General features: G+C 38.7%; 1 protein-coding gene across 2 annotated transcripts in view; it reads right to left on the reverse strand.

Annotated features, from left to right (window-relative positions):
• CPNE4 (copine 4) overlaps positions 1-25,067 on the reverse strand; it is a 228,295-nt gene that overhangs the window by 11,745 nt on the left and 191,483 nt on the right. For both annotated transcript variants that reach the window (XM_064704788.1, XM_064704787.1), the window contains 2 exons: positions 11,105-11,159; positions 2,062-2,113 (listed from right to left, as the gene is read on the reverse strand). In XM_064704788.1, the coding sequence (XP_064560858.1) occupies positions 2,062-2,113; positions 11,105-11,159 (107 nt within the window). The remainder of the gene's footprint in view (positions 1-2,061; positions 2,114-11,104; positions 11,160-25,067) is intronic.

Consider the following 25,067-nt stretch of genomic DNA (forward strand, 5'->3'; position numbering starts at 1 on the left):
GCATCTAGAAAACATCACACAACAAACAAGCACCCATGACAGGCAGATGAGCAAGCTGCAGCAGATGATTAAACAACACATTTTCTGGTTTGTCTCTTCTTGCTTTCACCCAGGTTGATATTATTTAAAAAGGTATCCTTTAGGACAAACAAGTGCTTTTAATATCTTGGAGATTCAGGTGCAAATGCTGCAAAATTTCTTCCCTGGCATTCTTTCCTGTTGCAATGATATTTTTATGTTTTCTTAGGCCTAGAACTCCTTTCTGGCAATGGGCTAATTTATCAGATAACTGACTCTTATGCAAAGATACAAACAAAGTTTAAATTATTAAGTGACCTAAGCCAATCCTCATAGAGCAGCTCCTTCCTGTTTTTTCTGTCCCCTTTCATTTCCATTGTTGCATTTAGTTTTGCACACAGATTGTGGTTTGGATAGTAAATCATTTGCTTATAGAGGGTTTGTCTGTGCAAACCATGCTGCTGGCACCACCTAGATGTGGCAACCTTTTCAATCAATAAAAATCATTATACAACAATGGCAGTGTGATAGAAGAATTAGCCTTGAACTCAAAAGAAGCAGCAAAGAGGGAGCAGGGGATAAAAATAAGCGTTCTTTGCATGGACTGCTAGAGCTTTTCTCTGTAGTTTGCAGAGGGTCAGAAATATCCTGCGAGTTAGTATTGAGAAACAAAGCTCTATTTGAACACTAAACACATAAATATGTTATCATCTAAACATACATATGTTATCATCTAATGCTGACCACTGTTAATTGTTTTAATGACACATTATTAAATATGACAGTCCAGATGGAATTCTGAGGACTCTTTTGCTTCCCCACCCCATCCCCACACTGAAGTCTCAACATCAAGCTGGCTTACAAGCTTACAGGCACTTCTAGATGCATACATGTAACTCCTGCTTCTTTTGACTCCTTAAAAGCACTGTGAAAAGCTGTGTGAGCATATCAGGCAGCTGTAGGACTTTTGCCCAATTGCATTTCAAGCACATGACCTGCAAAGGCTGGGGCAGTCCAACAATTCAAGTGCAATAACAAAGCAGGAATGCCCACTGAACCAAAAACAGGTCTTGCATTTAAGATGTATGAACTCTGAATTCTTTTAATGTCTCTTTCCCTTGAATTGCTTGCCCTCTCTTCTTTTCCTCACTTCATTTCTCTGCATCTTATTTCTCATCCTGAACATGTTTGCTGCCCATGCCCAAAAGAAAGCCACTAATAAGCCTGAGAAGGGCTAAAAGGAGCAGCTAGAAAATTTGAACAGGAAGAGCATTTTGAAATACCCAGTTCAGTATTTGGATGGAAGCAGAAGGATAAGGGAGAATAACAACCTGTGGATTGTAGACAGCAATGATCACCCAAGCAAAATTCTTAATTGTTACTGGATTTAGAGGTCATTTTCCTGTTATTGTCTTTTACAAAATGTGTGAATTGTGGCAGGAGATTTTAAACTGCAGATCTCACTTGCAATACAAGACATAGAGCAACATCTGCTACATAAATCTGGCCTCTGATTACCAAGGATTAATGACTGTTGGTAGAACACACCAATATCTTACACTGTAGCGTCCTGCTGCGTTTGCTCTCAGAAAAGGAGGTTTCTTTCCACCACAGTAGTCATCAGCTGCCTCCCTGCCCTTGACTTGAAGCAGGCTACACATCTGGTCAAAGAGTTGGCTCTAAACTGAGGGAATTTTTGATCACAGAACTTCACAGCTTGCTTTTTCATATCCTGTCCTTCTTAGCAGCACAACCTATGATGTTGAGGTAGCTGAAGATTTTAAATTAGTCTAGTTCTCAGAAATGCAAGTGATTCCAGGAAGTCCAAGTGCTGAATGTCCACCAACTTTTCAGGAAATTATTATATGGCACTTTCCAGGATTTCTAAAGTCAAGCTCAATGGTTTGGAGTCTGTCAGGTCTCCAGATCCTAGCTGCCCTCTTTAATAAAACCACTTTGAATAATACTCAGGTGATGCAATAAAAAATGCACATTTTTTGCACACAGCAAAACTATGGCAGTCTGTCCTACTGTGAGCATTACCTGCACATTCTGGGTTGTCTTCATTGAAATTGATTGCAAAGTCATGAGAGACCTGCAGATAAATGGAAAGAAAAGAAGACTGTTGTCAGAAAAATTATTCCAAGAAGACTTGTGGTTAAACACTCTTGACATTTTTTCTGTGCTAAACTGGAGACCTTTCAAGCTTTCAGCCATTAAGTGTGAAATACAGTCCCAGCTGGAGCTCCCTGCAGAACCAAAGCAGCAAAACTGGAATCAAATTTGTCAATAACAACAAAAACAACAAAACAAAGCAAAACAAGTCACGTAGAAAACCCACCCAAATACATTAAAAAATCATATAAACATGGTGTAAGGATTGGGCTATCAATACTGGGCATTGAGGAAGAGGAATCTATTGCTGAGGCCCTTTAAATGCCAGCTCTCCCTATCTCAGCATCTCAGACTGCAGGAGAGAGAATGCAGGTTGTGATACAGCAGTGACTGCAGAAACTCAGCTCACTTCTGCATCCCGACCTCACTGTGTGAACAGTTCATCTTCTAAGGCGAAGAAGTAGTGGGAAAGTAATTCTATGGAAAAATCAATGATCCACTGTGCAATAGTAGTGTAAAAAGTGTAAGGAGTTGAAGTTGGTTAAAATGTTACATCACTCTGGGGCATAATAAATAAATTTAAAAAATCCTGAAGACCCTTTGGTTTTCCTTCCACATTGTGAATATTCCAATATCTCTCTCTCTCTCTGTCTCTCAATCTGTCTATCATTAAATCCTACAGAGCTGTTTTTTAAAAGAACTCACTGTGAATACAACAAAGTAGCTGATTTTCTAACAAAACAAAGTATTTTGTCTTTGGTCCCCTGGGAAAATAATAGAAGACTTTTGTATGCTTAAATAATGCTAGGTACTGTAAGTTTCCTATTCCAAAATTCCTCTTTAAGTTTGATTCTTGCCTGCATTTTTCTTTTTCTTTCTCTTGATTCCCTTTAATCTCTTTGGGTCTGAAGCCCAGCCCCTTAATTCTGTTTGTCTTAATTTTCCTTGAATGAAAAAGCTCAGATTTTGTCCCACAATGCATAATGTGTGAATATACATATAGGTTTATATACATATATTTTATGTATATATGTATATATACATATATGTATATATATATTTGACTTGCAAAAAGTGACTGGGAGTTTAGCAGGTAATTTGCATAATTTGAAGGTCAATTTAGATGTGTCATCCCAGATTTAAGAAGGCATTTATATAACTGCAATTATACACATTTAATGCTTTATAGATCTCTGTAGAATCTTCAAAAGTGCCAACAGCCCGAATGATATGGAAAGAAACCTCCTGTACAATGGAACCAGGATTATTTGCAGGAAGAGATTTATTTTTTGTATGTTGCTGTTCCATTTGCTAGTTTAGATGTCTCCATACAGCAGGGTATGGAAATTGGTCTGTGACTAATGGTCCCATAGATAAAATTTGTGATTGCAGAGAAGTTTCTGTGAAAGTGCAGTGGTGTAAGTTGACTAATTACAGCCAAAGAGAGTTATTCATAGAGAAATGGAATTTCCCCATCATGTGCTATCTTGCTCACCACAGTGATGCCTGCCAATATTAAGAGGTTAAATAAAGCAATACTTCTACCATGATGAGAAAGAATTGAGGCAAAACTTCACTGAGAAGTCTGCAGTTGCCTCCGCCCAGCATTCAGCATGCCTGCACCAAGCATCAGTCTTAGAGAGGGTTTTACATGTTCCATTCAGTCTGTCCTACTTGGCCATGGAAGATAGTGCAGGAAGTCACTGTTTCTGTTCCTCACGGAGCAGCACAGAAGATCAGGGCTGCCAGATACACTTCAGAGGTGCTCAGAGCCCTTCTGCCTGGCTGCTCTGGGTGTCTCTCAGTGCACTTTGCCCAGCTGCTATCTGCCAGTCTCACAACCAGCTGCAGGCCCAAGGTAATTGGATCTGTCAAAAACTGTTATGGGAGTTTTCTCATTGATATTTTTTGTTGTTGCTCATTAACCTTACTCTTTCCTCTAGGGTTTCTGTATTTTGCATTAACTGTGTTAGAAAAGCAAAAAGGATGGCAATGTATGTTTATGTATTGCAGACTGATTCTTCCAACACTGTGCCTCTTCAGTGATTTTATTTCTTTATTCCAAATGCATTTGAAATTATACCTAAAGGAAAATACAAATCTTTTCAAAAGCTATGAATACAGTACTTCAATCTCACATGCAAGCATGGTTTGGTTGCTTTTGTTGCCATACCTCTTTCAGAATCACATAATGCAAACAATTTATCTGGTTCAGAGCTTTGGGACCCAGGCTATTATTTAACAGAAAACAGTTCAGGCCAATGAGGAAAGCCCAAGTCTAGTCAGTGTGCACAATGATCCAAAAAATAATACTGTCTGAGCATCAGCTGCTATCCTCCTAAAGCAAATGGCCCTCATACGTTGTCATTCTGATTCACAGAGCAGTGTTAAAATGTACCCTGAAGGCAGCACAGGAAACACAATGAATGTGCAGAAGCATTGGCTTGTTTCCTATGCTCCTTGAGTAATATATCACAATTTAAACAAGATTTAAGTACAATGTGGAGGAGAGAAATTCTTTGAGCAGCTCAGTGATGGTTCACAAACAGGAAATCATCACTCAAGGCAAGGCAGCAGCACATATGTTTTAAGCAGAGCTTCTCCAAATGCTCAGATCTCATCCTCCTCTCTGTTAAGCAAAGCCAAGTGTGCTTCAGCCTGCCCCTTTGCTGTCTTCCCTGTGGTGGCCAGAACTCAAGTGTCCAAACCAGCAGAGACTTCAGACTCATACCACCTACTGAAGGCCTTACTAAACTTGGGCTGCTACCTGATAGGACTCCATGTAAAGCTCATCCATGTCAAAAAGTGGTTTGGATCAGACATTCAATGCTTTTGCTTTCTAAACAGTGAGGTGATGAGTTTCTCTCATTTTTTTTCTTTTTCCCTTTTTTTTCTTTTTCTAATTAAACATGCAGGGGTTTTGTGACTGAACGGCAAACCATACTGATGACATAGAACCAAAAGCTGGTATACTCAATGGCATCTTTCTGATATTGAATGACACAACCCTTGAGTGACACTCCCAGAACTGATAACTGAATGCCAAAAAGGAGGCAAAAGTTTGAACACTTAAGATGCTGAAGACTGAGAAATCCTCAGTGGAAACAAGAAGACACTGGGCTGCTCAGAAGCAGGCATGTTTATATAATTTACTAGGATGGTTTGTATTGTGGATTGATCTATCAGCCAGGAAATCCTGGAATGTCTCAAGTCACACAAATACAGAATGGCTGCCTTACATCAGTACCTGGCACAGAGAATTTTGCCCAGAACTGCAGAGCACAGTCTGTGGTGGAAGTCAGCCTCACATTAAGGAGTGTCCTCACAAAACCCTGAGTGTTTTGTGACTGGACTAAGTTTTTGCAACCCTGGACTAAGTTTCAAATATGAAGCTGACCCTCTGCTCAGCCCTCCTCTCTTAACATTGCTCCATAAAATCAATCCGTAAAAGGGAAGGAGAGAGAAATGCTGGCATGCAGAGGTGATTACATGGGATCAGCCTGGTGTTACTTGGGCTGCTGCAGAGAACTGCACTCAAAGCCTGCAGCTAAAGACGTTCACTTGCACTTGTATGAATCTTTTGCCTCTGCAGGGCTCCAGATACATTCTTTAGCAGATACCATCATGGATGTGGCATTATTACACTACTACTAGGAACTTCCTACACCAGGAAGACACTATTTCACAGGCAATTCCTTCAAGATTTTTAACAAGCAAATTAACTAGCCCTACCATGCATTATGATATAGATTACAGTAACAGGCTTTTTGAGGATTTAACAATTAAATAAACAGTACAGAATAGTTTTGCTAAGACAAGTTATAGAAATGTTGTTTTTTACCACTGTATAATGCTTCCTCCACTGTCTGTACATTTACAGTGACAAACACCTGCAGTTTTCCTTCAATGTGATGGCACCCACGAGACTCTTGGAAGAATTATAACAATATTTCCCCATGCTTATGGCCACTTTTGTAGAAAAAATGACATTGATTTAACATAGCATAACATCCCTCATATTGGGATGCAATGAAATTCATTCTCATAGCATGGCCCTTGCTGGAAATGTTTCTAATTTAGGCTGAAAGGAAAGGAGAATTTCCTAATTGATGAGAATTTTTGAGATTTCTTAAAAAAAATATTTGATGAATTCAGATAGAGACCTCAAATCACAAAAAAATCCCTATTTTGGAATCTGAAAAATAATAAATTCCCCAACATTGATAAAGCAAATTGCTGGAAAGCTTTTGAACTGTGCAAAGGCATTTTATTCAAGTTTCATTGAAACTTGTTATTCTAGTTTGGCCTACATATTTTTTAAACTCCTTTAACTGAATTTCTATTTTTTAAAATAAGAAGCTATGGTTTTTATTTTCAAATTATGAATATGGATGCCTGAATTCTGAAAAATAATAATCCTTTCCTCCCCTTCTCTAAATTGTTGAATTCATTGAAATTAACCCTCATGTCCCAAACAGCTCCAGCTTTTCTCTGTGGTGATGGTACTAGGACTATTTGACAAACAATGTGACAAAGTCAGATTTCTAGGAATGCTTTCTTAATAATTTAAATAGAAATTGTAAAAAAATCCATGAACAATAGATGCATACAAGTGTAAATGCCAAAATGAACTATGTTGGACACTTATCTGTGAATAAACTGAATGCTATTAAGCTGCTGTCATTCAGAAAACTAAATATTAAATGCCTGCATATTTTGCAAAAGCTTAAGACACTAATGAATTTCAAGCACTTTTGGTCAAAAGCTATTGTTTTCAGAATGCTCATTAATCAAATAGCTTGGGAGCTGGAAAGCTTGTGTTTCTCACTAAGATACATTGGACGTATTTCTGCTTGGCAAAGCTGGGCCACTTATTTCCCTTTATTCTTCACTTTTGTACATGCTGCCCAAGTTTCCATGTCTAAATCCAACTTGCATGGATAAGGAGACTAATTCTGTTCTGTCCTTTGGTCTGCTACACATCCTTTTTTTTTTTTTTTTTTTCAGGTTTGCTTATATTTTAGCCAGTGCAGGAATCATAAAGACCACAGCACTTCTCAAATCCCTCAGCTGTCCAACAAACCAGTGCAGGTTAGGGCTGTAAAGATGCTGCCCTGTGTCTGTAACTGCAGTGAGTTTGTCTCCAGCACACATTCACAGCAGAAGCAGGCAATGAAGCTTTCACTAAAAATACAGAAATAACCAGGACTCTCTTAAAACAAACTGCAAGTTGTTTAGTATCTATTCAGGTGTCAGCTGCAGTTCTCCTTTAGGGAACAGGCCTTCATTAATGACAATCCACCTGTCATGGGGCTGACACAATTTGAACTTGCTTTTCATTTTAACAGTAAGTTTTGTGCTGCTGTGTGGTTTTTCATCTCCTTTGAGTCCTGCCTGCTAAGAAGTCAGCGTGTGTGGTTTGCTTTCTTGCCTCCTCTTCACTGTGACCTTTCACAGCCATGTCTGAGTCCATATTATCTACCACCTCTTCACTTTACATCAGACTTCTCAGATGCTTCCTTTCATTGCAAAAAAAAACCAACCCAAAACCACCAAAACAAAAAAAAAAATCTGGAAGTTTGTATGATAGAAACTCACCTTCTAGGGAAATTTTTCTCTCAGAGCTTTACTTAGATCAAGGAACAGGGTGATGTGTTTGTCAGGTCTTTGTGGAAGAAGCTCATATTGTTGAATATTAGATGAAAGATCTCTAGACTGATGAAGAATGATGTATATGGCATGTCCTGCTTCCTTCACTTCCACAGATTCCTTATGCCACTAAGAAACTGCTGATTTTCTACTAACAGCTGAAGTGTGTCATTTGGAGATGAACTGAGGGAAAAAAATGTCAACACAACATAGCAGTGTGCTCTTGAAATGGAAATTCTGTGGAAAACATATATAAAAACAAGATTTAAAGGGGTAGAACATCAAGAGATTTATGAAGAGCCTGAAGAGATAGAAACTGATACTACTGATATGTTATTTAGGTTGTATGGGGGCTCCGTGGTTACTTAGGAACCCTTGGCAGTGGGAGTAATTTCTTCCATAGCCCTATTTCAATTTGTTGTCTACTGAAAGAAATAAAAGACCAGATGCTGGAGTGCAGAGACCAAAGTGCTATGAGCAGGTTAGATCACTTCATTAGGACTGGAGGCTTGAAAACAGACACTCTAAATTAATGGGAAGCTGATTTATCCACATGATGGGGTCAGAACTTAGAAGTTCTCATATGATTCAACTTAAATTTGAAGATGTAAAATTGTTACAGTAGTGGCACCGCTCTCCTTTAGTAAAACAAATGTATGGTATGTATGACTTGTAGCACCTGTGACTGAAAACATGAAAAGCTCATTTGAATAGCACCAGATCTGCACTGTTGCTGTGGTGTCTAGCATGTTAGCACATTTTTGCAGCAGGAAATAAAAGGTTAAGGAAGAAACTTGGCAGCATTTTTTTTCCTTCAGTCTCTGTTACTTTTAATTTTATCTGTTTCTTCTCCGTTTCCTATGCATCCTTGCTATCTTCCACATCAAAAACTAATCATTGTTGGCTTTGAATTTACTTTATACCAGTGTAGACTAAATTACTGAAGGATTTTCAGGTTTATTGGTCTTGATTTAATAATGCATCATGATGAAGGTGACCTTTCACTCTTGAAGGACGTATCTTTGAATTCAGAAGTGCAGTCAAATCCAACAGGGACCCAAAAGTACTGATATAGTTTATTTTAAGAAGGCAGATACTTTTATGGACTGTGTAGAGTATTACAGGGAGAGACTGAATTATGGCACAGATGACTGGTAACTCCTCATGCAGTTCCAGCTGGATGTGCCTGTGATAGACACCAAGATGATTATTGGTCCCCAACTGTGGCACAGAAGAGTTTGTCCCCTGCAATGTTGTTCTTGCCTTCTTCAAAATTTTATTATGTTTGAGAGCTAATGTCATGTCATTTTGTCTTTGTCACTTTTTGTCACAAGTTTCCATAGCAGAAATTAAAGATGTTGTTCCGGCATTCAGGTGCATCTCCATTTACTTTGGGATTTGTTTTATTTAGTCACACATATGTAATCCACAAGAAAGCAGCCTCATCTTCTGAAGTTTACCCTTACTTTTCCTGAACTTTGCTAAATCTGAAGGTCCCGAGTCCCATTTATTTTCTTGCTTTGAGAAGTTAGCAACAGACAGACTGTTGAGGAAAGCTCATGTTACAGGATAAGACTCCTCATTCCTTCATGGACTACTAAGTTCAGTGCAATTCTCTGAGTTTCTTAAGGGCATTTGTCAGGAAATTATCCAAACACTAATTCTGCCAAAGCAGAAAACCAATTGGTGTTTGTGATTGCAGGAACAATTGGTTACACAGACCCCTGAAGTTACTTTCTGGCAAGACATCTGTTTTCCAGCTAGCACCTGAAATGTGCTCTCACAATCAGGTGAGAAGAATGATACTGGAGTCTAACAAAACTGCATTGTTGCCAACAGGTTCGTGTGACCTGAAGCATCAGTGCTACCAGTTGATTATTTTGGCTGAAAAGAGCAGCTTTGTGCTGGGATCTTTATCTGTTCCAGGAAACCACTGAAAAGACTTCAGCTGACACAGTAACACCTTCCTTCAAGCAGTCCTTAGATAAGGATGACTGCCTATGACTGGAGAAGTTGTAAGGTTTCCCCCATGCACCAGTGGTCACCTTGCAGATGATGGAACAACCAGGTCCTGACACACCACCTTAAGTAACAGTGATGGTTGTCAGCTGCTGCAGTTGGAACAAACATACAACAGACACAGATGTTTTGAGCTCGTAATACCACATTAAAATGTGTATCAAAGCCCTGGAAGACATCTCTGACTTTGGAAAGCACTAACACTGGAGTTACCCTTGAGGAACAAAGCAAGGCAAAACACCTTGCCTGGCACAGACCAACTGAGAAAGCAATATTGTTAAAACATACATGAACTTACCTTAGACATCTGTTTGCATGACATGTATCAAATTTCCTGTACATCACTACTGTTATTCTTCTGCAGGTCTCAAGCCTACAAGCCGTGAGGAACACACTGGCGCACTTTTGTTCATCTGCTGACTCATGCCTTACAAGGCAGAATGCACACAATCCCTCTCAGAAATTCTTACCTGGCTAGTGTTCACCTCCCTACCTCAGCCACAGCCCAGAGACACAACCCAGAGCAGGGCACATGGGGACACTGGATGAAGTCTGCATGATTAGATGGCTGATACTTCTCTTTTTCAGACAGTACCTGGGTTGCAGATTGCCCACCAAGATTTTGGTTTCTTATCTGTGCAGAACTAGTCTTCTGCCCACACAACCTCTGTGAAACAAAGGATTTGAATTTCTCCTTATTTTTTCTTGGGCCTTTGTTTTTGGGTGGATGCTCCTTCTTTTACTTCACTGTCTTCACTCTAAGCCTACTAGATGGCATATTTATGCTCACAGTTGCAGCATCACTGCAGATCACTTTTAAAATTTTTTGTTGTTGTTTTTATTTTTGTTTCGTTTTTGGTTTTTTGTTTTGTTTATAGATACTACTTCTCTCTAGCATGGCTACATGCTCTTGTATTTCTCTTCCTGGTAGAGAAATACAAGAATATTGTTGACTCAATTACTGTGTCCGCCATGACACGGAATTTTGCCAAATTCTTCTCAAGTCTTTATTTTCAGGAAGATGTTTGGCAAGGGATGCTCAAAACATTATTTCTCCTCTTAGCATCCACTAACGAAGCTTTGCCAATACCATAAAATATTTTGGGTATCATCAAACAATTGTTTTAAGTCTAGCCCTGTCTGATTTCTGGTTTCAGTGAGGTAACACTGGATGAGAAAGCCAGATGGAAGATAACAAGCAGAGGAGCTGTTCCTGTTTGCCACTGCCTTGCCTTTCACCATTTCTCCCTTATTTTGTGTCTCATAACTCAAGGAAATTAGAAAATTACACTTAGGCACCTACTTTGTATTCTGGGGGTATTCTTGCTCCAAATCCAAAGGCTGGGAACATTTTGTCACTGGAAAAGAATGAAAAAAATATAAGAGTACCCATAAAGAAATATTTTTACAATAAACATTTATTCCTCTGTATGCACTTATGAGAAATGCAAAGTGTCTCAACAGCACAGAAATGGCTTCTAAGTCAAGTGATGGCAGAGTGGAAGGGTACTGGATTGGAGAAGTAGGGTTGTGTACTGAACAGATTAGGGGGAGTGTGTTATGGAAGAGTTTTCAGTTGAGCTCCTAGTATTTTTGGGCATATTTAAAATCACTTGGAGAATACTGAGAGATCAGGATGTCTTGTTCTTCCCCCACAAATACAGCAACAAGTCTGTATTACCCACGCTTTTGAATTACCTGGCTGAAACAAGAGAGTTTGTTGACTGAAGAGCCTGTAACAACATTTATTTCATATAAATATAGATGTGCTCCCCCAGCTCAGAAAATGAGCCTAGTGAAGATATGACTCAGATTAAAAGTGTTTACAAATTTGGGTTCTTACAGTTGTCCAGCTGCTCAAAAGGCACTTCCTAAAATATCAGAAAGGGGCAATTTCATGGTCCCAAGCCTGCAGGTTCTGTAAAGCTTTCCACCTGCATCTTTAGCAGTTGCTCTAAAACATAAGATTATTTTAATTAAGCTTAGATTGACTGATAACCTGCCAAAATGCCTTGGCATGGTCAGTTTGCTTTCAGACACTACAGTGAGGTTATTTTACCCCAGTTAGACATGCAGGAGAAAAAATACCTGATTCAGAGAACCTGGAAACTTCAAAGCTGTTAATACCCTTTCAGAAATGCAATAATGTCTCACACAGCCCACATGCTGTCAAGCTGCCTCTTCCCAGATGGCAAAGTGGAAAACAACAAGCTGCAAGGAATGTCTTGTCCCTGAGTCAGCAAAGCACTTGATCATACACTTGAGGTTAACAATTCACTCAAACATATGCTTAATTCCAGACATATCCTGAAGTCTCACTGATGTCACTGAACTGTACTCCAGTCTTCTGATAAATCAGACTAAGTTTACCCTAGTCTACTTACAGGGTTTCACGGCCCTTGGAAAAGTTGAATTCCAACTACCATGATTGGAACTTCTAAAAATTCCCAGGAGAGGCTAGCAGCTTCAGTATTTTTGGTGTAGTTCAAGAGATGGCCACTCCAAGTATCAACTGAATAATTCACATCCCAGACAGACTCCAAAAAGATAATAGCACCCATTAAAGCTGCTCAGTTCTTTTGTCTGGCATAGGCTGGTAAAGGCACCATGATATTTCAGATACAACCTAAAGAAAAATTTGAAAGAAAGCAGAACTGTGTCCCCTCTGCTGCATAAATCTTGGGAGCACAGTTCTGTGTACCATATGTTACACCATGTGACAATGGATCTTGGAAAGGAAGACTAACATCATTTGCACGGTAATGAAACATTTTTTTCCCAAGAGATGTCAGAAATGAAGTGGCTGCTGACATTCTATGCTAACCACCTGCTGATAGCATTCTCTTTGATTAAACACTCCTGGAAGAGGGAAAGCCCTTACAAATGGATGCAGGGAATTCAGGCACACTTTGAGGGCAAGAAATAAGAAATCATTAGAAAAGAATCTGAAAGGGGGAAAAAAAACCCCAACAATCTTGTTTTACATAAATGATTAAGCATGGCTGGATTAGAAAATCAAACTCTTTGGAGCTGCAGTTAATTGATTTGGGGCAAGAACAAACAAAGAGTAAAAAAGAATTTTACTTAGAATTTTACTTGAGTTGAACATAAGTGTCTAAGTTCAATGCTGGCAGCAGTTATACAACTGGGAGATGCCTGAACTCATCCAGTGCCTGAATTCCACTGCAGTGCTTCTGGAGTGTAAACAAGTGTAGGCACTCCTGTATCTACAGCTCCATCTTCTGCTCTGCAGCAACAAGTCATACCTCCAGCAGCCTGGATTCTCCTTCTGGTGGCGAGCCTCCCACATTCCCAGTCACACAGTGGCACAGCCCCCACTGTTATTCTGCACCCAGAATACCTTGCCTCCACAGTCAGGACACTTGTCTTCATGTTTGAACGTCCCACATCTCCTTTTCCAGTAAGTGCAGCCATTATATTGTGAAAGAGTGAAGCAGGATCATGTAGCCCCTCAGGATGAGGCTCCATATGGCTGCTTTTTAGAGTGTCCTGGGGTCTTCTGTGCTTAGTACTTTCTGTTGTCTCAGCCAGAGACAACACACTCTCATTAGGTAGCCCACCAGAATTTAGGGCCATACCTCTGGGAATCTGATTCAAGCAGCTGGGACCAAGAAATTAACTCTCACGTGCTATTGGAGCTTGATTTTTAAGGTAAGAAGGGAAACTTATGACACATCCCTTGTATAAAAAAGATCATCATGTCATCCCCTGACCACACCTCAAAAATTGCAGCTGATAGCTTTCAGAATAAAAATAAAATTCAAATGTATGTATTTAAATGTATTCCCCTTCTATCACAAAAAACAAGGTGTTTAGCAATATTTACTCTTTAGTAAATGAGCAGTTTAATGGCTCAGTGGAGTTTTACAATATAACCTCCTCTAGTCTTCCCATCCACCCTTCACTTGATCATATGAGAAACAAATCCTACAGCTGAGCCTGCTGCCCTCATTCTGCTCATCCTGCACTACTGAGACACAGCAGGGAAAACATGACCCAGAAGGGCAGACAAGAATTCTCTCACTTCCAGGATAATCCTTTTGTGGTGTGGCAGAGCTGCTCTAAAAGACCCGGGGCTATCAGGGCAGCATGCAGAAGAAAGCAGAGCAGCTTCCCAGCTTCTGGAAGCTATGTCAAGGGTTAGGTCATTCAGGGACTTAAACTACAGTCAGAAAATGAAAAGAAGATTTTTCTCCTGCCTCAGGGGTGAATCACATGCATCAGAGACTCCAGACCTGTTTCCCAGCCTGGCATTTCAGTAGGAAAGGGATTTGCTCTAATGACTTTTCTTTGTAATTGAAACTCACTCAAAAGAAGAAAAGTGAGAACCAGTTTCCTTTTTCTTCATAGTACTTGCTCAGACATTTGGGTATCATTTATAGTAGGAAACAGGCCTGTAACCCTGGTTGAAGCAATGGGACATAGCCACAGACATGATCTGTGAGCACCCTCTCTGGTGCAGCACTGGCTTCTGCCAACCAGAACCCCCAGAGACCTCCCAGGGACAGTGCTGGGTCTGATGCCTCAGACCGAACCTCAGGGCTCTGGCTTTTGTAATTTTCAGATTCTGTGCTGCTTTGGTGTGTAGTTCTGAGCTTCATGTTGGGGGATGGTAAGCTCTCTTCACAGAGTGGGTGGACAAAGCAATTCTCACTCTAGCTGGGGACCAAGGACAACTGATCCAAGTTTCAGGCCCAAGATCATAAACAATGGTGGACTGAAGAGAAAAAACAAGAAGGATGGGACTTCATAATCTAAAGCTATAATTGGACAATTAACTCCAATTTGCTAATGGACCAGAAATTATGAAAGTGAGAGACCTCGTGACTGGTTGTCCATTTAGTGGCCATTTTGGGTTCAGCTTGGGTGTAGCCCTGGCTGGGCTCTTGTACTGCCCAAGGTGTATCCATTGAGGCCTTTTGATAAATACCTACTTTATTCTTTAACTCTGTCCAGCCTCTGTTCTAGGTCAGCCTTCACAAGGCATCAGGTCCAGCTGCGCTTGACATTGCTCCCAAATGCAGTTTGGGCATCACCAGTTTGTGCTGGGAGGAAGAAAGCTGAGACACAAAGACATGGGCAGTGTCATGTCCTTGGCCTCAGGCAACCTCAGGAACTTTGACTTGTTTTGTTTAAAGGTGGCCAGAGTGTCCTTGACACAAAAAAGGAAACTGCTTGCACTGTCCTGCTGGAGGCAGATTGATAAAGGGAAAGGACAGGAGAGAAACATGCAACTGGAAAAAAAAGCTGGTTCTACAGAATCTGAAATTTACAGAATCAAGTAAGAAAAAGAGGACTGTGACTTGGCAGAATCTTTACAAAATTACTCTGTCATATCTACTTCACCTTTTATAATTTCTTTGTTCTACATAGGTTCCCTTGAAAATTTAAATGTGGCATAACTTTCAAAAAGCTGAAGTACTTGACATGAAGATCAAAAAAGCAAAAGCATCAGAATATGAATTTTATACCTGGTTATTTAAGGACCATGAGTAGTCATGGAAGCATAGATATATATGATTTCTGATACTTTTTCAGTCAAACATGCTCATATTACTGAACCCAAGACTGAGCAGATCTGTGGCATTGCTTAAATTGTTTAAATATTTCAAATGATTTCTGTATTTTCTTTGGAACTGCTGTTAATCCCTGTAAGCTGTTATGATTCACAATTTACTGGCATCAAGCCCTTGTCAGATAAGTATTAAATAATGTACTCTGAAACATGATTCATTCATATGCTTTAGAAGAGAAACAATTCAGCTCGTAGTCTTCCACTTCACTCCCTGAAAGAAAAATCAGGGAGAGGGTTCAGATTCAGTGTTCATATTGATCAATGTAAATTAATGCACACAGAAATTAATTGTCAGGGCTCCAAGACTGCAGTCTTCTGAACAGAAATACAACCAGCTAGAAAAAACTTTGTCATTAATTCAATTATACCATATAGCACAATAGCAGAAAATAATATCTGAAAATATCCCATATTGTCCTTTTGAGACATTGCTCAGTTTTAAACACCCATGCTTCAAGCTATCTACTGGCAGCAGAGCAAGAGCAATGACAAATCAAAACACTAATAGGGGCAGAGAGAAGAGAGATTTCAGTGAGCTGTACTGCACCTACAGGAAAAGAGATGAATAGAGGTAATATTATGGTTTTGTAAATCTGTAAAAGTGATACAGATAATGATCCTATTTTCTATTTCACTAGGAAGTCGAGTGAAAGGGGCTACTGGAAGGAAAGAAATATGCTTATTATAAGGAGACAAAATAAAGAACATTTCAAAATCCTGTCTCATTAACCACTGGTACCTTCTGACATAGAGTATCATTGAAATCAGGATATTACATTTATTCTGAAAAAGATTTGCTATTCCTATTAATGAGATGGATAAAACTCTTCCACTAGGTAAAATTAATTAGTCAGACACTAAAGACATTTTGCAACCTCCTCAGAAGCCCCAGGGACAGATGATGCTTGAGATATTCAGCAGTGCAGCAATAACTGGATTCAAAAAGGTTGCCAGGACTATGCTCTCTGAAAATCAGTTGCTTTTAAAGATCGAAATCTGGAATCTGTGTTCTTAATGGTTTCTTAAGAAAAAAGGCCTAAACCATTCTATATTAATTCTGAATTTATTAAATCTGAAAGATTAACTCCTAGATAGCCACTTGCACAACTTGTTCTGAACTAATTTTATTGGTTCCCATTAAAGCCCAATGGTATGGAGCTGTAGCTGTCCTTAAGTTTATTCTCTTGAATCCAATGCAGCATTTGTATGGATGCTACTTAACTGACCTTGGAGACCATCAGCATGAAAACCTGCTCACTCTATGCTGGAACAACACAGTAGCACAAGCAGTACTAATGATGCAGTGGATGGGGGGAAGGAAAAAACATGGAGTGAGGAGAGAGAAACACTAAGAGCTCACTTTTAGTTGCAAATACCTGAGAATCTGAAATTAACAGCTTGCAAGGAAAATACCAGACTTGAATCCCTGGATATTAAGCTGTCACTCATAATTTTGGTCTTAGGTCAGATCAGAAGTACCAGGGAGATATTTTAAAAGTACTGCAGGCAGCAAAATCAATTATTATGCCTTTAATTTTCAATTCTGGTCTTAAAAGAATAAACTGTTGATCTGCTCTACTTGACATACCTTTTTATGACAAAATCAGATAATTTTCCTCTGTTAGTAAAAATTTCAAATTGACAAAATTAAAAAGGGAGGTGTGCAACGCATGTAATTAAAAAAGGTGTGAATGTGAGGAGAGAAAGAAGGAGGGGAAAGGGGCATGGAAAGAGGAAGGGGGAGAACAGCTCAGAAAAGGTAAAGATAGAAGAGAAAACAGCAAACAGCACAAACAAAATAGAGTTATCTCTAAACTCAATTAAAATTGTAATCTTTCATGTTCAGGGAGTGAACTGGAAGACTACAAACTGAATTGTTTCTTTTCTAAAGCATATGAATGAATCATGTTCTGACTATATTATTCAGTACTTATCTGACAAGGGCTTGATGCCAGTAAATTGTGAATCATAACAGCTTACAGGGATTAACAGCAGTTCCAAAGAAAATACAGAATACAGAAATCATTTGTAATATTTAAACATTTTCAGCTCCCACTTTGCAAGCAGACCTGGGCAAATAAAGGACATGATCTGGCATGGGGGTTGGTCCCTTGCAACCCAAGCCATTCCATGATTCTATGATCAAATAGGGCTAAATAAAACCATTTCAGCTGAAGGGACCAGAGCCCATTCATTTCACCACTTGCACTCTTGCACAGCCACCTGTGCTCCTCCAGGATGCAGAGCCAGGCTTTGGTCCAGCTCTCAGCTTGCCCCTGTCAGAGCCAGAAAAAACACAGGAGTTCAGCAGTAGCAGTGTTTTCACCTACTGACCTGGATTCTTCCCTAAGGGGTTGCTCCTCTGTCACCACACATTCACTGTGTGGTTATGTCTGGTTTGATACAACCACATCCCTGGTTTTGGCCAGGTCACTGCACATTGCATCAAGCTTGCTCTGTGCCTAACACAGCCTGGCATTCAGTCCATAATGCACAGTGATTTCCAGTGGAGTAGCAAGGATGATAATCATACATCTTGGTTACAAAAGAGGTCTGGGAGCATGCAAATCAGTGGTAAATCACTGCTACAGTACATCATCGTCTGGGCTCTCACAGAGAGGCTACGTCATTGGGTGCAAAACCCTGACATTAAAATTCACTCGCTGTCCTTAATTACAGCTCTCAGGCACCTTAGGGGAGCTGGAATCTGCTGAATACTGAGAAATAGATGCTCTCATGTAATAGTGTTTCAAAAATATGAAGCAACGCCTGTCTCACCTGAGGGAGAAATAGTTAATGAAGCAGGGGAATACAAATTCCCTGAAGCTAACCACCAAAAGGCATCAACTCATGAAATAACTAACCAAGCCAAATCCAAGTACAATGGATTTAAACTTGCCCTTGTTAACATTAAAGAATTGCAAAAGAAGGTCTGCAGGGTAAAAATATCAAGTAAATTCAGAAATTTCGAGGCTCGGGAATACACACAGAAAAAAAAAGTCTCCAGAGATTTAGGGAGGAGTAGGTTAAGCAAAAGGAAATGCCAGTGAGATCTATCACTTGCTAGAAGAATAGCCTAATAAAATAACATAATCAGGAAGGTGAGACAAAATGTCAAGCTCCCCTGCAAGATAACAAATAAATTGCAATGACCTGATTTATGCCTACATGAATGACCCAATTCAGTAAAATGCATCTTGGAATAGAAATGAGACTTTACAATTGGGAATAAACTAGGAAAGGAGATGCTGCAAGAGGCTACAATGAGTTGTCTTTAACTTCTCAAACCAGGCACTTTTCAGACAGCCTTGTATTTTAAGGGATTGGCATATGTCTCTAAAACTTTCAAAACCCTAACCCTATATATAGTGATTTGGCTTATCTGTGGCATTATGCATAGAAAACTGTGCCATCACTGAAAAGGTGATTTTCACACAATCTGTAATCTCAGATGTTTAAAATCTGACACATCTTGAAGGCCACACTGCAGGCAGGAGGCTGAATTCCATCAGGTTGTGAAGAACCCCAGACTGAACGGAGATGGGGCCCTGCCCTCCTGAACCACAAGTGTGGCTTACAGTGTGCACTGCACTAGGCAACCACAAGAACAAAAGCTTTGCCACCACATATGCACATAATTCTGTCCTTTTTTACAAATTACATTGAAAAGGGTTGGTAAGAGATCTTGCTCTGCAACACTTTTATATCAGAAAATATCTGTCCATAAGGGGTGTGCTGGGAAGAGGGGATACCAGGACTGCATTGGCATATATATATGTATATATACAGAGAGCTGCTGAGAGAGGAATTTCTCATCAAATGCTCTCAAGATACAAATGAACTTTCTAGGATGAGCAGGATAAAACATTTATAGAGATGATACAGTGGCTTAATGCAATCAAATGAGCTGCTGATGTAATTTTACCAAAACTGGAATGATATTAAGTCAAAATGAAGGACACTAAGAAAATAAGTTAAAGCAATACCATAATTGAAGTGTACTGATGACTACACACATTCAGCTAGGCATCACTAAATATGCAGGAGGAAATGGGTTACTATCTCCTGTTCATCTGATAATTTGGAATCTCTGACCAAGGTCAATTTCACAAGAATTTGGAGGTGATATAAGATAATAAATGCAACTTAACTCACAAGAATTACCTAGTTTTAACTGAGCAATTGGACACATAAAGCTGTTAAGTTCAACTCAGGCAAAGTGTTCATTTACCCCACAGATGGGTTTCCAAATGTGAATAATGCTCAGCTATACCCTAATATAATGGAGTGGATTACTAAACTAGTGATGTCCTTAACAATGCAAAGAAGAAAGTTGTGCTTCTGAAATTGTGGAAAGGATTGCATTGACTAAAGGTGCACTAAATTAATATCAAATGGCATCAGTGAAAATGGCAACAGAAATTGCTCCTTTACTTATGCATATTTACTTACTGGTTACACAGATGTCTAGTTTCTACAGCAGTAGGTGGAATGCAATGTTTGCATGGGCTTTACATGTCATGTACTTTTCTTCAGAAAGGACTTTTGACAGAGAAATCTCTACAGTACCCATTTGCACAGTTGCAGAAAAGCATCAAGTACTGCACTGACCAATGCTCTTCAGAGGAGATCTCAAGCTGAGCTGAGAAATAGTACAGACCACACAGAAAAGCCATGTAGAAAGTTCAGCTTTTCAGGTTTCTACCAGCTGACACAATGCAGCAGAGGTCAGAAAAGCATTTGGAGGAGGCTGCAGCTAAGAAGTTTCATAACAAAAGAAATTTGGAAGGGACTGCTTGTGACTGATGCATTGGCATAGGAACTGATGAAGAAGAAAAGGGCCCAAAAAGAAAAGGGCACAAAGATGAAAACTTGGCAATGGAAAAGGCAGAGCTGCAAGAATTGTCAGGATCTGCCCAGAGAAGGGGCAGATAGATGTGTACATATACACAGATGTATATAAATGTATGGATGTGTATTTAAATACATGCACACACCCCCACACATCTGCATATATGTACATTTGCAAAAAAAGCCATTATGAAGTCATCTTCCCAACACAGTTGTTGTATGAGACTAATTCTCCTATACTAATTCTTGTGATAAAAAGTAGTGATTGTGGAAACTCTTTGGTGATGTGGGAACCCTTATGTGGCAGAAGTCTACAAATGACAGGTTCTGCAAGGTCAAATACTGAATATATATTTGCATTCATTATGTAATTGTGTCAGTCTGGGTCCTCAGCTGTTAAACTCAAGGATTTTCACTGCAGCTTGAGAATGGAATCTATCAGTGGTTCCTTTTTGCCAGTGCAGTTCTAGACCTGGGTAATCCAAACACTTCAGAATATGTTTACCCACACCTGAGCTTGTTGACAAACATAAGCTACAAGTTTGTCTGTATAGGTTACTGTTTCTCAATTCTTCTTTTGCTGTATGTCTATGCAAATTTGGTCCTATTAAAGCAATAAATAAAAAGATTCATGTCTTTTCCTCTGAAGATTTTTAAACTTGTTTAGATATGCTAATCAGGTTTTTTGCTAAACAGCCTCGAGAAAGGTTGTTTCTCTAATTAAAGTGATAAAGAGAGATGCTTAATAATTAAGCATATTTTTATTTATTGATCTGCATGAGTAGATAAAATTTTAACATCTACAGCTCTATGTAGGAACTTCATGAAATATTTAATGTCAGATATAGCGCCAGTAATTCTAGGCATCATTCTTTTGCCTCGGTTTTAATGAACTACAATTGTACTACTATCACAATCAAAGCAAGTTGCTGTTTTTCTCTTGGTGTCTGGCAAAATTACCTAGAGACAGATCCTTCCAGTCAAGGTAGCTTTCTGAGTCTTCATCCACAAACCCAGACAGAGCTTCAGGATGAAGTGACCTGTTAAGTGATTCCTGGGGGCAAGCTTCTGATTACTAAAGAAAGGTGTAAATTCTGGGATCTCTCTCCACTTAAAGTCTTAATTGAAACCACAGTATTTAAGTAAGGATTGATATTTGTATTTGGGACTAATTGCACTGATTTATATATGATTTCCATAACATGTACTGTGTTACAAATCCCTCATTCTCTTTCTCTTCCCTAACTGCCCTCTGCTGGTACCTCAGGAAAAATATTTCTGGGACAGTTGAAACTACTCGGGCTTGTATTTTCTTCACTTCTTAGATCTACATAAGCATCATATTGGGCTGGAAACCCTGGTCCTTTTATTTTCTCCTTTCATTATTTTCCTTCTAAAATATGAAGTGCAGTTTACAGAGCAGGAGGGGCTTATAAACAGTTTTCAGTCATAGTGAACATACTTGCTCAGGCCTAAAATATGAAAAAGAAACCATAAAGAGCAATTTTTGCATTTAATCAGCAACTACTGCAATTAATTGTTTGCAGAAGGTAATGATGCAACTCAGACTGACGCCAGGAATTTCATGTTTTTTGTGGAATGTGGTCTGGTTTCTAAATTTTCATTCCTAAGTATTTTGTAGAGCTCTACACATTAATAGATCCTGCCCTTTGCAGGAATAATGTACTCTTTGTTCATTAGTGGCCTTTGGGGAGGTTGCTGGTCAAGTATGTTTTACACACGCAGTTTATTTGTTAACACACTATCTCAGTGTGAATGTCACTTTCAAGGAGTTACTTGAGGATTTAGAGTTAAGGAGACTATTTGCCTAATGAAAAGAAAACATCAGTGTCAGGAAACAGAGTTTATCTTCCATGTGTTTCAATGAATCTTGAAGCTGAAGAAAAATCTGCAGTATGTTTAAGAGTGAATGAATTAACAGAGAGATTTAAAATAATTAAGAATAAAGACTATTTTGAAATAGGTTTTGGATAAAAAAAAGAGATTAATTTGACAAGACTTTACAAAACTGTGTGCTTAAATACATGGAATCATGCATTGAGTGCCTAGATAAGAATGGTGATGGCCCATCAAGAACAGGAAGTTCCACAAATATCCAATGCAGTAAATGCTTTTGCATTTGATAATGCAGTAAAAGCATTTGATAAACTACATCTAATTTTGTCTTTTCAATGAATGAATATTGATTATCACACAAAAACTGATTCTCCTACTTGTTTGTGAATGTTTTTTATTAATCCAATGAAGAATCCACAAACAAAAAACTAGGTGTAGGAAAAAAATAAAAAAAATCAGCCAGGTAAATGGGAGGCAATGGACATTTGTGTGTGGGGCAAACAATAATAAAGTTCAGAATCAGTAAAACTCTTAATTCCATTTTAGTGCCGTCTATACTTTGCATAATACCTCAGGATTAGCTTGAGTCAGACTGAATTCAATGGGATTAGATAATAAGCTCTAGTGTCTTGCTGATTCAGAACAGAAGTTTTAATGCAAAGATAAATATTTAATGTAATTTAATGAGATTCTTAATAAGCACAAGCAAAAGAAAAAATACTAACTGCAGAAATCAGATTTCAAAGTGAGGAGCAGATTTGCAAGACCTGCCATAGGCTTCACCCACAATAACATCATTTAAACCTGCAATAATGTAAGATCATTTAGGAAGTATTTCAGCCTTTAGCATTGTGTACAAGGAAAACATTTATCCTTGCAAACAAGCTATTTACAGTCCCATTCCAGCCCATTTTTCCTTTGATAGAAACAGCAATCACTGCAGAATGAAGGATGAGCTACACTCATGGCTACTTGCTTGTATTCCAGCACTGGTAAAACAAATCATTAAGATCAAAGCACCAGCCATTTTAATAAACTGTGAGCACTGTTGTTATTGTGGCTTATGGATTTGCTCTGCACAGAGGGAAGATGTAAACAGCACAAAAAAATAATTTTTTTTTACTGAATGGCTCTGTATTAACACTAAATGTTGTACATACACATTTAATAGCTCTCTGTTATATGCATACCTATATATTAATATACACGAGTAGACCTCTAGTTTTATATAAAAAGAGGTAGTTCAGGTCCTGACTACAAGTCAGGACATGTCCCAGGACATTTTGCTGGGACAAAAGGGGAAAGCAAATGTTCCCTGATTCCCCAGGTTTTTTCCTCTGGCTTCCAAATAGGTGTTGTTGTTCCATGCCAAGCAGGATGCAGTTTTATCATACAAATTGAAAAGCTTTGGGCAAAAGCTGCCATGCAGAACAAGACACATTCAAAATTATTATAGTATTTAAGAGAGCTTCATGGCTTTAATAAGATTTTAGTCACATATCCTTTATTTCAATTGTTGGATTAGTTTGCCTTTCCTCATATCTGGGTGTTCAACCAGCAAAGACACCTGGCACCCACCCTTTGAAAGCAGCATTCTCTTGAAGGGGTCTCCACCAGGCTCCAAAACTAATGGGTGGCCAAAACCATTGTTCAACCAGAGTTGCTGAAGGTTAAAGCCCTAAGCCAGCACAGGGAGTTAGGTTTAATCCCATCTGCCTTAAGTAAACTTGCTAACTCATTGTGCAAAACATGTAGAGGGAATATACATATATATAGTAGTTATCAACTGATTTTTCAGGATCCTGGCTAGGCTCGTATTGCTGGTCACAAGAAACCATTTTATTTGACTTCTGATACAGAGAACTCAATACAGAAATTACTGAGGTAAAACAATAAACAAGAAATTATACAGAAGCAGGTATTTTGATATTAAGCACTCAGTGCCCAATGATTTTTCATTGTTTTTCCCAGTTTCTCTATGCTAAAAAAGGTGGACTGGACTTGCACAATTTCAAGGTAAAATCATACCAGTGATGTAACTTTTAATATAAAAGAAAGCTTCTGAAAATATTTACACAGAAATATGCATTTCTCACTTATTACTCCATGAGGTTGTTTTTAAACATTCATGAGTCATCTATCTTAAAATAAATTCTTCTCCATGAAGCTGTCTTCTTATTTTCAAGTTTTTAATGTGTTTTCCCCTTTCCAGTGTTTGTCACTGCATTTTAGAATCTAATTCCTTAAAACTAATGAATATTTCTCCTTCCTTTATGATCCACTGCTGCTGTTGCTTAGCCACTGGTTATATCACCTGCACACTCATCTTCACTCTTATGAAAAAAGTGGTTATAGCCCAAAACAATGCTACCATATAGATAAAGTATTAAATATTTTGTGCATGTGAACAGCTCTTCCATTTCCCTTATCATTATCAGATTGGCCTATTCCTACAGGACTGCAGCAATTCTACAATCAGGACAATAATCAGTGTCTCTCTCATTCTCTGAATATTGCTGATAAAAGAATGAATCTTATTCTTTCACGCTCAACTATACAAAACAAGGCTACTCATTTAACTGCTTCAGGAATATCTGAACCTGGATAAAAGTGCTCTTGGATGAGCAGGGTTCATTCTACTGTACCTAGAGATGTGAGGCAACACTTCATTTGGAGCATTAACTGCTTACAGGCGCATTATGCTAGGCTAATTTGTACAGAAACCTATATTATGAGAAGATTTGGCTTGATAGATCGAATTAGCTAGAGTTTATAAAAGAAAAATTTGCATTTTGAATGTAGTCACTCTATGTATTACTGCTAATCCAATTCCTCCCAACATACAAATAAATTTGAATGTTTCTAATGAAGGAAGTATTTTAATTAACAACTATATTTTTTTTTTACAATTAAAAAAACCAGTCTGCTTATATAAGTAGCAAAAGTACTTAGAATTCTACAG

Source organism: Zonotrichia leucophrys, chromosome 2 (assembly GCF_028769735.1).
Source record: "Zonotrichia leucophrys gambelii isolate GWCS_2022_RI chromosome 2, RI_Zleu_2.0, whole genome shotgun sequence".
Lineage (NCBI taxonomy): Eukaryota > Metazoa > Chordata > Aves > Passeriformes > Passerellidae > Zonotrichia > Zonotrichia leucophrys.